Here is a 19,968-nt window from a genome sequence, read left to right on the forward strand (position 1 = left end):
GGCTGCCAACTAATATTTATGGCAAAATTGGTCATTAGTTATACTTATAGTACAGACTTGATTCATAAGTTATATGTGTGATCATTTTTAATTACTAAGTTATGCCTAAAGTGATAATTCCAATTTCTTGGAGACTATTTTTGCCATCAATGTCACTAAATAAAGTGACAAATTTGGTCCTTCAGTGACTAAACTCGCCACTTTACATATAACTTAGAGAGACTAAATTTGTACTATAAGTATATAATTAGAAGAACAAAAAAAAAAAAAAAAAAAAAAAAAAAAAAAAAGACCAAAAAACAAATTTTCCTATTTTTTTATTATATTAAATTAGAATTCACGTACATACATTAAACATAGCTATGATGTGGTGTTTGGTACTATCATAACTTAGTGCCAAACTATCATAATGAATGTTGTACTGTACACTAATGAATCTCGTATAATGCTGGTTTTAGTACGACAATCACGCATCATTTTCCTATTAGATCCATAATCAACGCCCACTTTGCTACACCATTCACATGAATCTGCAACCTCATAAAATAATACGGACTACCAATAATAGCTTCACCTCATCAATCTCAATCCGTGGTTTCAATTTTTTTATTTTAAAACGATAAAATAAATATACATTTTCACATGATCGAACCTTGATGGTGAGGTATTAACTCTTTGGACTGTGGTAGTTAAAGAAAGTATAGAATAGATACTACATTGTAATAGAGTCAATAGTATTCAAAAAAAAAAAAGTTGAGTCCAAACTATAATAGAACGTATTCTATAGTTTAATATCACCTCAAATGAGACTTATAAAGAATATTAAACATTTATCTTTCAATACAAAATTTGTTGGACATTTGACTTAGTAACCATAATATTCTACATTAGACTTTTAGTGAGAGTTGTCTATTGATTTTCTTAGTTTGGATCGATCAGCTATAAGTAACCTAGGTTAATTTATCTTCAGCGACTAATGTCTCAAGGCAGACTTCACTTGTGTACATTCTGATCAAGGATGTGGGTTTTCACATAAATCAAAATAATACTATGCAAGGTTTTATTCATATCGAGAAGAAAAGGATATGGACTATGGAATAGGCCCTATGGGTGTTGAGTAACATTTTTTTTTAACTTCATAACCGATAATCATTGTCTATCCCTACATTTAAATGACTATTCAACTCTCAATCATCAAAATAGCAACAACATATTGAAATAATTAAAAAATAATAATTTCATAACCGATAATAAAAAATTTCTATCAATTTAGTTATCCATCATTCATCTAATAAGTCTTCTTGGGTCATCTCAAAATTTAGCAATTTATTCTTTCTACCAAACTCTAGTCTAGACAAAGACAATAAATCACTCGAATTAGGTCAATTTTACTATGTATATTTTAAAATTCTATCCCCTCACTTTTATTCCTTATGTAACAAATAATGATAAACTATTTTCATCATGTAAATAATCAAAAAAAAATGTTCACATCACAAACTTAGAAGTAAAAAAAGTGAGAGTCTACATTCTGAATTAGGTAACAATACTTCACATTCAAAGCTTTTTATTACATTATAAAACGTACAATCAGGACACGTCAGATTTAGACAAAAGTAAAATAAACAAAACCTAACGTACATTTAGCTTCTTTTTCCCAAATTTGCGTTATTTTCACTGTTCGCTCTGCAAAACTCCTGAAATAATGTCCAATGCCCTAATCTAGGGTTTTAAGCTTCATGGTAAGTACCAATTATTGTCCATGCTAAAACCAAAAAAAAAAAAAAAATTGCTTTTTATCGTGTTTCTCCATTCCCATTTCTTCAACTCTATCCAATATTACACCCAATTTTCTCCATCTCTGCTTTCAACTCTTCTTTTAATTTTTTTTTTTTATTTGGTCTGTTTGCTGCTGATAATATGAGGTAAAAAGTTCTTAGTTTTGCTCATTAATTTCATCCATTACTGTTCTTTCGCTTTAGTCTTCTGAAATATGCAGAATCCGGTATCTATGGCTTTTTTTAGTTCTTGCATTTCTTAGCTGCCAAACAGGAAATATTTCTGTTCTGTGTTTGCTAGGTGATTGTACTATTCTGGGAACTGTAAAGCGACAGACAGGGAAACGGTGTCGTACTGCATTTTGAGTAGAAGTTTAGGAAAAAATTAAAAAGAAACGCTTCCCAACATTTTTATGCAGGGTGCTTTAGTTGCTATTTCTACTAAAGATTCTATGAGATTTCAGATTTTCATATTATTTTCTAGTTTTTTTTTTTTTTCATTTTTTAAAAATATTTTAAAGACTTTTCTTCTGTGCATTATTTGTATTATGCAAAAGGAAATCAGTAACATGTAGGGAGAAAGATTGTTATGATGGTCAGAATCAAAAGAGACCTATTTTTGTAGTGTATATGGTTTTTGGGAAGGAAAATGCTACTTTCCTTAAATCATTTTTACTGAATTCTGTCTCAAATTTGTAGATAAGTGTCAATCACATAAAGTCACCACAACATATGGGGAATGAAACATTACTCTTTTTGGAAATATTATGAGGGTGCATTGTAGTAAATTTCTACCTTAAAAATGCTGTAGATATACAAAATGCCCAATACCCCTATATGGCTATATGTGATAATCCTTTTTTTTTTTTTTTTTTCTCTTTCCATATCTTTTGCTGTAAATTTCCTTCTTAGCTTTGGAAGGTATCTTATCAATCATATCATCTCCTAATATGGGCATATGTCTTTTTGTGTATGGGCCTTTATTGGATTCTTGGTGTACAGTCATAGTCATAGGCTTTAATAGTTTCTTTAACTTTGTGTTTGCATTCCAGAAGATGAGTATGGTTGAACCCGGTCATTGGGATGGGATTGCCACCGGGGCCAATGGCGGCTATGACAACTTTCATGACTTGCTCAGTATTCTGGATTTTCCCATGGAGAGTTTGGAAGGAGATGGCTTCAATGACGATTGGGATGCTAATTTGCAATGCCTTGGGCCAATCCCTTCCGACGCTTTAATGGGCTTGCAGCCAGTTCCCCAACTGTATACTGGAAACGGGTCGTTGGGTGTAACGATCAAGTCAGAGGCTTCAGTAAGTTGTTCAGCCTTTTAACCCTGCAACTTTTTATGCTTGAATGCTTTGTAGATTCATGTGTTTTTTTCAGTTGTACATAAATGTTTTGGCATGCTCTTCCCCCCCTTGTTTTTCTGATTATGCGTTTTCCTTTACTAGTTTTTCTGATTATGCAATTCCTGAATGCGTTTTATACTAAATATAATATGTATCCTGTGCTGAGTTTAGGGATGAACATACATGTTCAAAATCAGAATTTATGAAAATATAACAATTGAACTTTGAATTAGTGCAATGCAATCCCGAGTGCCATTTTAGGCCTGACTCTAGGCTGGCACCTTTTGCTGCTAAGTGAAGAATAACTTGTTTTCAGAGTTAGTTACTGCTGTGGAGGATTGTATAAGATATTTCCATGGAAAGCATGCAATCATCGAGGTCACTCTGAGACACTCTTGTGAAAGATAGTTAAGTTTTCCACACCTCATCGCTCGTTTCCCCTATAAACTTTGAAAAGAAGTGAGAGTCTCACAAAAAAGGAAGTAGGCACGTATATAGTAACATAACACAAATATGCTTTTCTGGTTGTGGTTATAGCAATAATAGCATTAGGCATTATTAATAGTAATAGTTTTTAAACATTTAAAGCGTTTTATGCTTTCCTGGCTAACTCTGTTCTGCAAACAGGATTTACTGCTTTTTCTTCCAAGAGCTAATTAGTTTATGTTGAAGCGTAGCTATGTCAAGCCAAATAAAAAGTTCATTATACTTTCAGCTTAAAGTTTTCTTAGAGAAGCCAATTATGACGTGTGTAGAAGTTTTGGTTAATACTTTACACGAAAAGAAATCTCCTTTTCCTTAATTGCTTCTTTCTAGCTTGTTTGATTGTTCTACTTTGTTCTACCCGAAGGTCGACAACATCTCCCGGCAAAATCAGCTGCTGAATTATGGTGAAAAAGCCTCTGGTGCAGCCCTTCTTTGTCCCGATAAATATTCCGACCACAAATCTGGAATGTTTCAGACACAAACCCCAACCCGCATCTCTGAGAACCGTGCTCTTTACTTGGGCAAAATGATCGAGGCCATAAAATCCAACTTCATAGTCCCAGTAGGCACTCGGTCCAAACGCATGAGATGCTCAAAGTTCAAACCATGGCATTTTATTTCTGCCAGCACCAAAAAGAAACGAGAGCGAAAGTTGTCGCAGAGATCAATTGCTGCAAAGGACATCAGAAACCCACAGGCGAACCAAGCTGCATCAGATCCTTGTGAGCAGAAGGGACGGCAGAGTTTTCCAGTTAAAAAATGCTTACACTGTGAAGTTACAAAAACCCCACAGTGGAGGGAGGGACCAATGGGGCCAAAAACACTCTGCAATGCCTGTGGAGTTCGGTACCGTTCTGGACGGCTATTTCCCGAATATCGACCCGCGGCTAGCCCCACGTTCGTTCCTTCTTTACACTCCAGCTCTCACAAGGAAGTCACAGAAATGAGAAGAAAAGCTGGGGAAGAAGGAGTGACTCATGGTGAATGTCAGCCATGGTTGAGGACCCATACAAAGTAGCCATCTGTTTGATTGAATTTAGTTAGAGGTGAGAACAATTTTAGTTTTAGGGGCTTAAGCCATTTATATTAAGATCAAATCTTTGATTGTATTATTGTTATTGTTGTGTATTATGGTAGTAAGGAAGACAGGCTTTGAGTTGTACAAAATGGAATAAGGATTAAGGAAGACAGGTTAGGCGCAGGAGCCCCTAGATTTGGTAGGTAGGATATATGTTTCTTTTCTGAGTGTAATTGAAACCATTGTATACTTCCAAATGTATTAGGGAGTTGAGTTATCTTTTTTTTTTTTTTTGAATGCTACTGACTCTGTTACAATGCAGTATATGTTCATAACTACTCTCTCAGCCTACTGAAGCACAAAGAGCCAATAACGCCTCCACCGAAGCTCGAACTCACAACCTCTCATTTGGGAGTTCAACAAACACTGGTTTTTTTTTTTTTTTTTTTTTTTATTCTTTCCACTTTGTATGAAGTTCTAGGTCGAGATCATGGCACTAAATGAGGGTTAACACTTGTTTACATACCATTTAGGTATGTGAATGAACTCGATTTGGTTACTATTAAGCCAAACTCTAACTTAGTATTTCGAGTAATGAATTAAATTGAACTTGATCACCTTAATAAAGAATGCAATTGAACATGTAGTGTATGATATACTCCATAATTATAGGTTAACTTTTAAACTTAGCTTACAAGAGCTTCGCATGTATAAGTCTAAAGCAAAGTTGGAGAATCTAGTAGTTTAAGAGGTAAGAGGTAAGAGGTGAGAGATGAGAAATTACCATGCTAACCCTGTTTCTATTGGCAAAGCATTACTAATAGTTGCGGTTTTTTAGGAGTTTTTGCAGGTGTGACTAAGAAAGAGACTATGGATGAAAGATAAAAAGAGAAAAAAAAAAAAAAAAAAAAAAGCTTCTTTAACGCGCCCGGCTGGGCGATGTGGTTCACTTCACGCGAACCAGGGAGACTTTTGTTCTTCCATGGTGGGTCCCACAGTTCAAAGCATTGGAGGAGACTTTTGTTATTCTCTCTCATCCACTTAAGTTTGGTCTCCTCAAAAACCACACCAAAATGCATTGATGCGGATGCTCTAAGTGTCTAACAAACGGAATTGTTAACAGATGACTAAATTGAGCAAAACTATCATAATCGAGGACTCAATTAAACACAAAAAATTACATATGATTAAATTGAATAAAACCACTATATTGGATATTAACTCTCTTTTAAAAATAAAAATAAAAATAAAAAAATTTAGTTGAGCTTTAAACTTTCACTACTCAACTAAACTATACCTCTATATTATCACTCTACAATTTCTTTCAGAATCGATGTGTAATCGCATTAACCGGTATACTCTAATTTATACTTTCCGGTATAGAATTTAGTTTACAGACGTTATGCATGGTGATAACGGTTCCAACGGTGTTAGTACACCGTTATCTTTTTTTTTTTTTTTTCTTAATTAATTGTGTGACTTTTCTTCTTTATTTTCACATTTTGCGGTTTCACTTTAATTTGAGGTGAACAAAGATTTCGGACATTCATAAATTATGAATTCATGCCTGCACATTCACTTTGGAACCATGCCTACACATTCCCGTCCGAAATCACGGACATTCATAAATTATGAATCCATGCCTGCACATTCACTTTGGAACCATGCCTACACATTCACTTTGGAACCATGAGATTATGAATTTTCTGTTATAAGATTATGAATTTTCTGTTATGAGATTATGAATTTTCAGTTATGAGATTATGAATTTTCTGTTATGAGATTATGAATTTTCATTACATTCATAATTTCGGACATTCATAAATTATGAATTCATGCCTGCACATTCACTTTGGAACCATGCCTACACATTCCCGTCCGAAATCACGGACATTCATAAATTATGAATCCATGCCTGCACATTCACTTTGGAACCATGCCTACACATTCACTTTGGAACCATGAGATTATGAATTTGCTGTTATAAGATTATGAATTTTCTGTTATGAGATTATGAATTTTCAGTTGTGAGATTATGAATTTTCTGTTATGCGATTATGAATTTTCTGTTATGAGATTATGAATTTTTATAAAATTCATAATCTCATAACAGAAAATTCATAATTTGATCAAACGTGCGCCGTTAACTCCACATCCGTGATTTTTATTTTTTTTTTTACCTAAAAACGACGTCGTTTTTTGCCTTGTGTTAACCATTCTCGGTGAACACGATTCCATGGCATAATTTGCGTTTAGTTTAGGATTAGGCCAGATTCACGATTCATATACGTGCTATGCATCACGACATTTAGTGGGCTCTGATAGGTAAAACCATGGGCCTAACAATTGAAAAGAAACTGTAATGGACTAATGGCAATCATTACGACGTGGTCCACCTTGCAAGATAGACACGGTTCTATTTTCATAATTACTGAACTATATGTTCATAATTATAAAGTTATATATTCATAATTTTTGAACTTTATATTCATAATGATTGAACTCTATATTCACAATTACAGAACTCTATGTTCGTAATTACTGAACTATATGTTCATAATTATAAAGTAATATATTCATAATTTTTGAATTTCATATTCACAATTATTGAATCTCTATATTCATAATTATAAAACTATGTTCACAACTCTATTCATAATTATAGAACTATATATTCATAATTTTTGAACTATATATTTATAATTATGAACAGTTTTGGAACCGTGTCCACCTCCACAATATAATTTGCCGATCAATTTAGTCGTATTCCGTAATATTAAATTATGCTTTATATTACATGATAAATTATTCATAAATATTTATTTTTAGTATATTAGCAATTCATTTTTAAATAGTATATATTAAAAATAAACATGTATAGTAATAATTCATCTTTCAATATAACGTAACTATGATCTACCGTATAACGATGGGTAATAACATAACATTCACTTAGCAAATAAAAATTAAATATTCCTGAAATTTTATTTTAAAAAATTAATTAAAAAAATATAGATAAATTATATGGAAATTTTGAGAAAGCCGAATTATATATTTATAATTATATATAGTTGTATCATGTACAACTCACACTGATCTTATCATTTTAGAGAATATATAATTTTATCATGTACAATTCTCCAATGTTATCACGTTAGATAAATTTCTCCCAAAAAATTGAATTCTCACTCTTAAGAGTTCCCTACCCTTCACTCGACATAGCATTGCATGAGACAATTACTAATACAATAATATAGTTAAAACTTAATCTTTCTCCATTCTTATGATTAAAATTACAATCATTTTTATTAATTAAAAGAACGGAAAAAGTATAAAATTTGGATTAATTTAAAATGAGGTGAAGATATTGAGAGAACATGCAAGTATATATATAGTACTGTTGGTGATTTGATGTGGCTTTGGTCGGGGTGGGCCAATAACTACGGCCCCACGTCAGCACCGTCTTGGAGCATCCAATAATGTTCTGACAAATGTGGTGCCAAAACTTCACCCCTCACTATCAGTCAACTACCAGAGACAGAGACAGAGACTCCCCGCCGGTTGTCCTTTAGCTGTTATGGCCCTTTCCCCGTCCGGCCCTCCGGCGCCGGATAGGACCGACCCCACATCTCTTTTATTTTTAAAAAATAAATAAATTATTGGGCTGCTAAGTACGATAGGCAAGTAGGAAGGAGTTATAACCATTACAGTTAATTATCAAAATGGTCCCTTGATGACTATAGCGAATTATCAATTTGGTCCCAAGTTAATGATTGACTAACGGTCAAACAAACGGATGACCAAATTCGTTAAGATTTTTATAGTTAAGGGATTTAATTGGTCAAAAAAATATTCAAGGGTCAAATTGATAATTTCGCTATAGTCAAAGGACCATTTTGGTAATTAACTCTAACAATTATTCTAACACACATTTTCTACCGGAGTATAATTAGAACAAATAATAATTAAATGTAATATGTTAAGCACCTTGTGCTCATGGCACCCAAGTTGGACTTCCATATGGGAGGTTGCGAGTTTGCCTCCTCAGTGGATGCGTTATTGACTCTTTGTGCTTAGTAGGTTGATAAAGTTGTTAAGAACAGATACTACATTGTAATAGAGTCAGAGTATTAAAAAAATAATTAAATGTAATATTAGCCACATATAGGCTTAACATTGTCGTGTCATCATAAATTTTTGAATTCTACTACATTTATTCTCAAATTCTACTCCATCACTTGTACTATATGACATGACAAACAAAGATGGGCTATTTTCATCATGTGGGTCCCAAAGAATGTGTCTTCATTAAAAATTTGTGAGATGGAGTACAAGTTGGAAGTAAGAAATGGGAGTGTATGTAATATTTTATTCATTAAATTTATAGTAATTCATGTTTAGACGACTCTGTGCACAAAATGTCTTTATTAATTCTGATTAATTTGTTAAGTTTTGGATTTTGCAATGATTTTATGTTTTTAATTGGAATGAAATTCGTGTCTTGTCACAAAAATCGTAAAATTTTTTAAAGAGAAAAGGGTCAAATAAACCCTTAAACTATATGTAAAAGACCAATTAGGCCCATCAACTTTAAAAATGTGCAATTAGGTCCTTCAACTTGTTATTTTGAGTCAAATAAACTCAATAGCAGATTTTTCACCTGGAATAACCGGTCAAAAAATTCCGACGATATTTCCAGCGACAACAAAATTAAAAAAAAAAAAAAAAAAAAAAAAAAAAAAAAAAAAAAAAACCCTATCGGAGAAGGCGACCAGTCTGGTCGCCTTCTCCACCGAAGAAAACAACCGAATGGTTTTCTTCTACGGTAGGTTTTTTTTTTTTTTTTTTTTTAAATTTTGTTGTCACCGAAAATATCTTCGGAAATATCGCCGGAATTTTTTGACCGGTTATTCCAAGTGAAAAATCTGTTATTAGACTTATTTGACTCAAAATAACAAGTTGAAGGGCCTAATTACATATTTTTAAAGGAGTAAATACCTAAAATGGTCCCTCAACTATAGCTAAATTCACAAATTGATCCTCAACTTTCAATTTCAACCAATTAAGTCCTTAACTTTGCAATTTTAACACGATTTGGTCCTCCATCTATTTGACCGTTTGTTGACCGTGATCGACGATCTCCATAAGAACCTTCAGCTCTCGTCGGAGCACGTGGAGGCCTCCAGGATGACGTTGCACCGGTTCGGAAACACGTCGTCTTCTTCGCTCTGGTACGAACTCAACTACATTGAATCCAAATGGAGGATGAAGAAAGGCGACCGGATTTGGTAGATTGCTTTCGGCAGTGGATTCGAATGTAACAGTGCGGTCTGGAAATGCAACCGGAACCTTAAAAAACCGATGATGGACCATGAAATTACATATATATCCTCAAAAATCACAGTCAACAAACGGTCAAATAGACAGAGGACCAAATTGTGTTAAAATTACAAAGTTAAGGACTTAATTGGTTAAAATTGAAAGTCGATGATCAATTTGTGAATTTAGCTATAGTCGAAGGACCATTTTGGGTATTTACTCTTTTTAAAGTTGAATGGCCTAATTACTCTCCTGCCTATAGTTTAAGGGTTTATTAGACCTTTTTTTTTTAAAAAAAAATAATTTTTGAATGATTGAGTTAATTGTCGCAAAATTAATGTCATCATAATTGAGATGGCAGGCAGAGAATGATGATTGATGACGAGTGATTGTAAGTTTTTATGTCAGTTTTGGCTGTCGCTTCCCCCACCAGTCTGTCCATTTCATTTCTTTACAAAATCTGGCGTTTTCTTTTTCTCCTATTTTAGGCTATTTAATTTGAGTCACTTTTACTTTACTTATGTTTAAAAAAATAGTTAGGCGTTCTTGGTATGACTTGTGTATTTTTTTATGTTATTTTTAAAATTTAATTTTTAAAAATCACTAATTTAGAGTTATATATATATATATATATATATATATATATATATATATATATATATATATATCCTGTTTGATAAATGACGGTTAGTTGTTAGCTGCTTGGATTAATTAGAAAAAGCTAATTAACCAAACACATACATTAAATTTTTAACCATATCAAACAAGAATTAATTTCAGCAATGGTTCTCTGACTCTAATGATTTTTTAAATTTGGTCATCGTCTTTTAATTTGGACGACTTAAACCCTTAATTATCAAAATCGTTCCACTATTAGTTCTTCTGTGAACCTACTATTAGTTATATGTTAAAAGCAGGGGTAAAAGTATCTATTCATATGCTGGATCTCTTCTTTCCATTCGTTCCCATGGCTGCCCATTCTTGCCTGTGAAACCAACTCATTTTTGCTACGTTCATCTGGAATGCTAAATATATCTAGTTGATTGTATAGTCAGTGTGAAACCAACATTTTGAATAGACATTTTTACCCATGTTCTTAACATCTAACTAACGGTAGGTTCACAAAAGGACTAATGGTGGAATGATTTTGATAGTCAGAGATTTAATTCGTCCAAATTAAAAGACGAGGACCAAATTTTAAAAATCACTATAGTCAGAGGACCATTGCTGGAATTAACTCTATCAAACAATTAATAGTGGTCAAATAAGACAAAATTAACTGATAGACTAATTATTTTACCAAACATGGCGATATGGCGTTAATAAACTTTTTTAGATTACATATAAATAAAATTTTTATTATTTTAATAATTCTTCGTATGAGACAATGAGCATTAGCGGGAAGATTATCACGTGCGTGCGGAGTATATACCAAACCATTACAAGGCGTTTGGTTGGAGGGATTTTAAATTTCCTTCCCACTTAATTCCTATCTAATTTCAAAGACCATTAAATTTCGTAGTTTGGTTGGAGGGAATTGCAATTCCCCCATTTTCATGGAATTAAAATTCCATGTCTCCCCTGATATTTTAATTCCTGGGAAAAAAAGATAGTGATGAGTCAAAATTACCCCTTCCTTTTTTAACCTAAAATTAATGTCTAACAACAATAATGGACATTTTTGAAATTTAAACTACTTATTCCCTTTCAATTCCCATGTATACCAAACATTGGAATTGAAATTCCCAGTAATTCTATTCCTGTCAACCAAACACTGGAATTTAAATTCCCACTTTATTCCCAGTAATTCAACTCCCATGAAATTACAATTCCTTTCCCACATAATTCCCCCCTCCAACCAAACGCCCTGTTAATGGCGCTTCAGCCCATGTTTAATATTTGTTGGTTTACGTTGGAAAGTATCGAAGTACATATTCAAACTTAAAACCAATTTTATATTTACGAAAAATTACTTCTCCTCAGTTGTTTTAGAGATAAAGTACAAATAAGCCACTGAATTATTTGGGAAAAAGCAATTAAGCCATCGAACTCAAATAACCCCCAAATAAGCCATTGAACCCGAAAAAAAAGAGCAATTAACATTATTAACAGGTTAACTCCAGGTTTTTACTGACTGAATTGCCAAATGTTTATTTTATTTACGTTTTTTTTATTATTATAATCCATCTACATAGTAATATATTTTAAAGTAATTATAATCAAAGTAGTTTTGTCTTATCTAGATCTAATTTATTTATTTATTATTATTTTTTAAACAAAAGATCTAGTGAAAAAATAATAATAAATAAACAAATCAAATCTCTACAAGATAAAATTATTTTGATTATAATTATTTTAAAATATAATACTATCCAAGTGGATAATATTAATAAAAAAAATAATAAACGTAAATAAAATAAACATTTGGCAATCCAATCAGCAAAAACTTGGAGTTAACCTATAAAAAATGTTAATTGCTCTTTTTTTCAGGGTTCAATGGCTTATTTGATCTTTTTTTTCCGGGTTCAATGGCTTATTTGATAGTTATTTGAGTTCGATGGCTTAATTGTTATTTTCCAAATAGTTCAGTGGCTTTTTTGTACTTTATCCCATTGTTTTACAACTGTCAATGTAATTCATTATTTTTAATTTCAACTAATTTGATTATTGAATTATTTAAAATTTTATCAATTAAATTCTTTTGAGAGGCTAAAATGATAATTTTGCTATTTTTAAAAAAATTTCATCAATTTGATTCTCGAATAATTTAATTGACAAAATTTTAAATAATTCGAGCATCAAATTTGTTGAAATTGAAAATTATAGACTAATTGACAGTTGAAAAACAATTCATGTACCAAAATGATGATTTTCCCTTTATATTTATATGTTACTATGTAATATTATATATATATATAAAAGAAATTAAGATTACAATCATATTTGTTAACGTTATGTATTTCATATATAATTTTATTTTATATGATTGAAAATTATTACCAATATCAATACAAATCTATGTCTTATTTCAAGTCAAACGTTAATTACAAAGTTATAACTTGGGACTTTCAAAGTGTATGATTTATTGACACTTTTTTTTTTTTTTTTTATTTGAGCCGCTTAGTTATAGACTAATTTACTTATTTATCTTTTTGTGGTTCTTTGTCAACTATGATCATAGTATGGAATTAACCTAATACATACTCTCAAATAGGGATGAGATTAGAAACTATTAGCATGATAGAGTTTTTCCTTTTCTTTTATGTCATTAACAAAATATATAACAAAATTTTATTATTTTCTTATTTTTAAAGTTTTTAAGGCTCTGGTCGGCAGAGCTTATTTAGGAACTTATAGCTTATTTTAAGCTACTATAAAGGCTCTGTTTGGCAGAGCTTATTTAAGAGCTTATAGCTTATTTTAAGCTACTAATAAGTTATAAGCTCTGTTTGGTAATGTTCACAAAATAAGTTGCTAGCTTAAAATAAGAGCTTATTTTGGAACGCTACCTTAGGTAGCGTTCCAAAATAAGCTCTTAGCTTCCTAACTTTGTTTTCATCTTTATCCTTATTATTTTAAAGAAATGACATAATTTACCATTCACAATTAAAACTCTTTTTTCTCTTTTCCTTTATCTGCAACTTTCATCACAAATATTATTATTATTATTATTATTATTATTATTATTATTATTATTATTATTATTATTATTATGAGATTTGCAACAATAGTGCTACTTCATTATGAGATGCTAGATCATGATTATGCTAATAGTTTTATTTCAAAATGTTAATTTTCTTTTAAAGACAAAATGTTAAATTTTAGAGTGAATTTCATTTGTGGTCCTACTGTTATAGGGACGTTTCCAATTTTAGTCCACCTTAATTTTTTTTGCCACTTTATAACCACTGTTATTGAATGTGTTCCACTTTTAGTCTCACCATTAGTATTTCCATCAAGAGACCGTGTAATCTAGGGGTATTTTGACCTTTCTTCTCATCCAAGACTATGTTTGACTAAAGAAATGAGAACATTAAACCTAAAACCTAAGAAACTTCGCCAGCCCATATTGGAACGAACGAAACGATGTAGCTTTGGCTTCCCATTCTCGTTGTTCGAAGAGCCATCTTCGAATATCGGAGGAGGAGGACGAAGCGCCTGGATTAAAAGAGAAGAGACAAACATAAAAAGACCAAAATACCCTTTAATTATATGGCCTCTTGACGAAAATATTAATGGTGGACTCAAAGTGGAACACATTCAATAACAGTGGTTGTAAAGTGGCAAAAAAAAAAAAAAATTAAAGTGGACTGAAATTGAAAACGCCCCTATAACAGTAGGACCAAAAATGAAATTCACTCTAAATTTTAATATGTAAACAAACTAATTTAAATTTTATGAAGATGTCCTTTTTAGTCTTTTTACATTTATCAGCTTATCAAAAAGCTAATTTTACCAAACACTTTCCATCATAACAGCTAGCTTACAGCTATTCAGTTTTCAGCTCCTTTTCAGCTTTTCGCTCCTAGCTTATAGCTTTTCAGCTAGGTTTGCCAAACAAAGCCAAACTATAAGTTCTGTTTGGTAATGTTCACAAAATAAGCTAGTAGCTAGCTTAAAATAAGAACTTATTTTGGAACTCTACCTGTTTCAAAATAAGCTAGGAACTTCCTAACTTATTTCCATCTTTGTCCTTATTATTTTAAAGAAATGACATCCTTTACCTTATCCAATTAAAATCATTTTATCTTTTCCTTTATCAGCAACTTTTATTGCAATTATTATTATTATTATTATTATTATTATTATTATTATTATTATTATTATTGTTGTTGTTGTTGTTGTTATTATTAGATGAAGGAGATTCGCAACACTATTACTACTTCATTATGAGATGCTAGATCATGATTATGCTAATAATTTTATTTTAAAATGTTAATTTTTTTGAAGATAAAATGTTAAATTTTAATATATAAACAAATTAATTTAAATTTTATGAAGATGTCCTTTTTTATCTTTTTACATTTATCAGCTTATCAAAAAGCTAATTTTACCGAACACTTTCAACAACTAGCTTAACAGCTCTTCAATTTTCAGCTCCTAGCTTATAGCTTTTCAAAGCTCCTTTTAAGCTTTCAGCTACCTTTTCAGATAAGTTTACCAAACATAGTCTAAGTGAGTTCATATAGGATTATATTATACAGTACTAAACTTTCTAAAAAAAAACTTGGGAACCTTATCAAAAAAAAAAAAAAAAAAAAAAAAAAAAAAAAAAAAAAAAAAGACTTGGGAACAAATTAAAAGCTCTGCTTTCTCAAAAAAATATTTAAAAAATTTTAAAAAAAGTTTTTAAAAGCTCTGCTACATTAATCAGTGGTAGCTAGGAAGGAGATCAGTCACCAGAGGAAGTAAAAGTAGACAAATAATACTGTAATATCCATCATACCTTGTTATTCCAGAGCACATTAATAATAGTTTTTTTTTTTTATGACACATAATAGTAAAAAGTAAATGCATATTTGTGTAAAAATATGGAATAAGCTATACAATATACTATGAACAGTGGGCCGTACACATTTATATTCATCGTCTGCAAGACATTCCATATTCAACATTGTCTGAAAAAGGTGTAATAATTATTTCCCTAACCAAAACCACGTATCACAAACCCAAAAACCTCTTCTTTTTTTTTTTTTTTCTTTAAAAAAAAAAAAAAAAGAAAAAAGAAAACCCAAAAACCTCTTTACCTCCCAGGCCTGGTCTGTAACTTTTCTTGGATGTATGCCTTTAAAAAAAAAAAAAAAAAAACCTAAGAATTAATATGTTTTTTTTTTTTTCTCTAAAACGATGATTAAATGGGAATAGCATAATTTTTGTAAAAGTATATTACGAGTTAGATTATTGTTAATATTTTTTCGGTTGAGTCAATTGTACATGATTTTTTGTATGATTTGTCTATTGCACACTCTCGAATAATGATTGCACATTTGTCATATTAGTGTATTAGGTATTTACTCTCTCACCATTATAAATAAAAAATCAGTATATTTGACCATTTTTTTTTTCCAGAAAGTTATTGACTCTATTACATTGTAGTATCTGATGTTCATTCATACTTTCTTAACCTGTTGAAGCATAAAGAGTCAACACCGCCTCCACTGGGACTCAATCTCATGACTGTATTACATTATAATATATTTCACCCCTTAAATATGGATAAATAACTAACTCAATCTCTCAACTATACATGTCATGACATCTTAGACTATCCGCACATCAACAATGAGTGTGAATTGCAAGCCTTTTTATAGCTCCCATGCTTGACATGCCACTTTTTTTGGATGTCTATATTTATATTGAGCTGGAATCAAATAAGAATAATGTCTTATAGTAAAAAGTGATAATTAATCTTAATCGTTCATCAATTGTTGAAAGTTTTAGTATAAAAATGTGAGATTAATTTTATAGTTTTTGAAAATTTTTAATAGCGAGGTTCGTTTTATAATTATTGCAAACTTGAAATTTAGTAATAGTAACATCCTATCTAACATTTGATTTCTTATGATAGGAGGTGTGTATGTGTCAACACTTTTTATATAGAGGGAATGTGTTCTTATTTGAATCCTCCCCTACACACACGCGCGATAAGGTTTATGTGAAAACAAGCTCTATTATAAAAAAAAAAAAAGAGAAAAAAGAAAGAAAGTGATGACTGATATAATCCATCCATTTGGATAGATTACAATTAAGGGCTGCTGAAAAATAAGAGGAAAAAGCGGGATTAGTTTTATAAATATTACAAATTTAAAAGTTTGCAATAAGTATAAAATTGCCTCTCCCCTGCCTTTTTAATTTGATACTACAACTCTCAAGCATTGACAGAATTATGGTGAATTGATGAGATCAATTCTTACTTTTTACAATATGAAGTTATTTTCATTTGAACACACACACACACACATAATGTAAAGGAAAGTATATAGTGTCATTTGTACACTTAGAAGATTACACTAGAAATTATCACACATGGTTTCAAGTTTAACTCTGCGTGGGACCTGTATATGACTTTAGGGACACACACTTAGTTGCAGCACATAGGGTGCTAAGATATCTCAAGAGCTCACCTGGAAAAGGGTTATTCTATGCTTTCAACACTGAGATCAAGCTACAAGGGTTCTCTGATTCAGATTTGCAACATGTACATAAACTAGAAAATCTATTACAGGTTACTGCATTTTGATTGGGAATTCTCTCATTTCATGGAAGACAAAGAAGCAAGTCACTATATCTAGATCCTCCTCTGAGGCAGAGTATAGGGCACTAGCATCCACTGTTTGTGAAATTCAGTGGCTCTTATATCTACTAGCAGATTTGAAAGCAAACAACAACACAACCATCCCTCTATTTTGTGACAACAACTCTGCAGTGGCTATTGGAGAAAACCATGTGTTCCATGAGCCCACCAAACACATTGAGAGTGATTGTCATGTAGTAAGGCAAAAGGTGCATAAAGGGGTGATCAAGTTGATGAGTATTCCTTCTCACAAACAGGTAGCAGATGGTTTCACTAAGGCTTTACCTATTTCACTGTTTGATAACTTTCATTCTAAGCTGGGACTTCAGGATCTTCGCTCTCCAGCTTAAGGGGGGGTGATGAAGGAACCAAAACAGCAAATCAGTCAGCTCCTACAAGCCAAGGGCTTTTATGTAATTTTATCTAGCTAGTTAGTTAGAACCATTACTAGCCATTGTATAAAACTCCTCTCTTGTTTTCCCTCCAAGTTCAAGTTCTAAGTTTCTTGTTTTTCATTGTAATGAATTCAGTTTTCTCTCAGTAATGCAATTATTCCTCTCTCTTCTTTCAATGTGATTCAAGTAAGTTCGTCATCTTTTCGCCATAAGGCCCCGATTAATATTATTATTTTCTACCTCCATTTTAAAGTAATATAATAGCCCTAATATCAAAAGCGGGAATATTCAAGGACAAAAATAATATATTTCCTATCTTTATTTATTTACTAGTTATAAACACATGTCATGCGTGATAAAAAAAAAAAACAAAACAAAAAAAAAAAACAAGTTCAATAAATAAAGATAATGGCAAAATTATGTGATCAAAATCAAAATGAAACTACGTGATCTTATTATTATGTAAATAAAATATAAAAAATAATATAAATAAGTGATGAATTATATATAAATAAAATTAAAAAAAATAATCATAATTTAGAAATTATTATATTTAGCTATAAATTAAGATACCTACGTTTAATGTTAAACCAACAGAATAATGAAGGGGAAGTTTATGAGAGGTAGAAATTAAATTTAAGCTAAACAAAGCAAAGCATTAATTAAATACGAATGAAAGGTAGGTATGAGGTATAAACAATATAATATTAGCAAATTGTGCAAAAAACGTTAGGATGGCATTAACTGCTTCCTAGTCCATCGTTGTTGTTGGCTTGATGTGGTATATATGTCTGTTTCAATCTTCAATTCCAAATCCAATTCCTTCGTTTCTGCACGTGTTGCCTGTGCCTTTCAACTTTCAACTTTTCATGTTTCAACCACTCAGCTCCATTGCCCTTTTGTATTTTCTCTCATCTAATAATTGAGGCATCGTCAAAGGTTTTAGAGGAGTTTTACAGGTGTCATTAGGAAAGAGAAAATGGGAGGAGAAGAAAAAAAAAAAAAAAAAAAATACTGATTTTCGCGCCCAGACTGATGCGTGCACTACCTGGGCGCGAGAGTTGCGCCTCACGCACGTGAGGCACAATTCTCTCTTCACACTGTGGGACCCACATATTGCAAAAACTTGAGGTGGAGTGGAGTTTGGAGTTAGAAGTGTATTGAGTGGAAATGAAATCTAAAAGATCATAACTCTCAAAGTAGTCGGGATTGATGAGGTGAGTAATTTGTTAGATTTTTTAAATTACGACTTTAAAAAAGAGTTAAAAGCAAGCTCATCGGTGCTAGCTTCTTCACAATTTTTGAGGAGCCATGAAGTATAGAAGGAGGGAGAAAGAGGGAAAAAAAAAATACAACAGGCCAAAAGTAAAAATATTAAAATGCTTGTTACACATGGTGCACCTAATGTGCACTTATCGGGACTGAGCTTTCATTTTTTGCATGTAATGAGTCTTACAAAAAACTCATATTTGTATTAATGAAATTTTTTTCTCTTTCATCTCACCTCCCTCCTCCACCTAAGGCTAAATGTCAGCAAAAACCTCCAAAAATGCACTATTGGAGTTGCACTTACAATTATACTTACCTTGAAGTTTAGGCCATTTTCAACAGTGATTTTTGAGAAAACAAGGATGATGTAGAGGAGAGAGGGTGAGGGGAGAGAAGAAATGGGATACTTGCCAGAGGAGGGATTTTTGGTCTAAAAATGTGAGGGCCCGCATGGAGAAAAAGCTGTGCAATACCCCCGCGCGTTCACGGCAACTTGCATGCCTAGCGGCCCTGTAAGATATTCTGTTTTTTTTTTTTTTTTTTTTCAATCTTCCCTCACATCTTCTCTTTCATAGTCACACTCACACCTGCAAAAACTCTTCAAAAACCGCAACCGTTGATTATGCTTTTATAATAAAAGACTTATTATTTTGTCACACTATAATCCGCCAATCGGTAGTTAAATGTCTAATCGAGTGACTTAATAATTCAACAAGTCATGAATAATAATGCTGACACATTATTCATGGATTTGTTTATTTCTTATCCCTATTATTGCATGTACGTATGTTATATATGCTTGAAATGATAACGAAACTATGGATATAATAAATTAGGGCAGAATAGAATTATCCAAACGTGATCTGTAGTGAAACATGGTTCCAGCCTTGTGTGTCTCCAGTGTCCAGTCCAGGATTAGCTGTCCATACCAGAAACAAACAAGTCTTTTTAGGCAAAACTCAAAAGCCCATGGAGAGGGGGGGGGGGGGGGGGGGGGGGGTTAGTAAATCAAATCAATGGACTGTAGAGGCATTAATGGTATGGGCAGAGGATGGTC

General features: G+C 31.9%; 1 protein-coding gene across 4 annotated transcripts; it reads left to right on the forward strand.

Moving 5' to 3' along the window:
- The first annotated feature begins 1,646 nt into the window (after positions 1-1,646).
- LOC109193018 (GATA transcription factor 11-like) lies at positions 1,647-4,918 on the forward strand. 4 transcript variants are annotated; one of them, XM_019343779.1, is made up of 3 exons: positions 1,647-1,742; positions 2,831-3,091; positions 3,981-4,918. In XM_019343779.1, exons 1-3 carry the CDS (start codon positions 1,740-1,742, stop codon positions 4,632-4,634), a joined length of 918 nt encoding a protein of 305 aa, XP_019199324.1. In that variant the 5' UTR covers positions 1,647-1,739; the 3' UTR covers positions 4,635-4,918. The 4 variants fall into 4 exon arrangements, with proteins under 4 accessions (XP_019199324.1, XP_019199325.1, XP_019199326.1 ...); XM_019343780.1 differs by having other exon boundaries at positions 1,651-1,742; positions 2,834-3,091; XM_019343781.1 differs by having other exon boundaries at positions 1,663-1,925.
- Positions 4,919-19,968: the final 15,050 nt, after the last annotated feature.

The sequence above is a fragment of the Ipomoea nil genome, unplaced genomic scaffold (assembly GCF_001879475.1).
Source record: "Ipomoea nil cultivar Tokyo-kokei standard unplaced genomic scaffold, Asagao_1.1 scaffold1834, whole genome shotgun sequence".
Taxonomy (NCBI): domain Eukaryota; kingdom Viridiplantae; phylum Streptophyta; class Magnoliopsida; order Solanales; family Convolvulaceae; genus Ipomoea; species Ipomoea nil.

What these genes read in the sequence shown, in the direction of transcription:
- LOC109193018 (XM_019343779.1), top strand. An exon ending in CGATCAAGTCAGAGGCTTCA is followed by an intron (nt 3,092 to 3,980) that starts GTAAGTTGTTCA and finishes TTCTACCCGAAG; the next exon opens with GTCGACAACATCTCCCGGCA.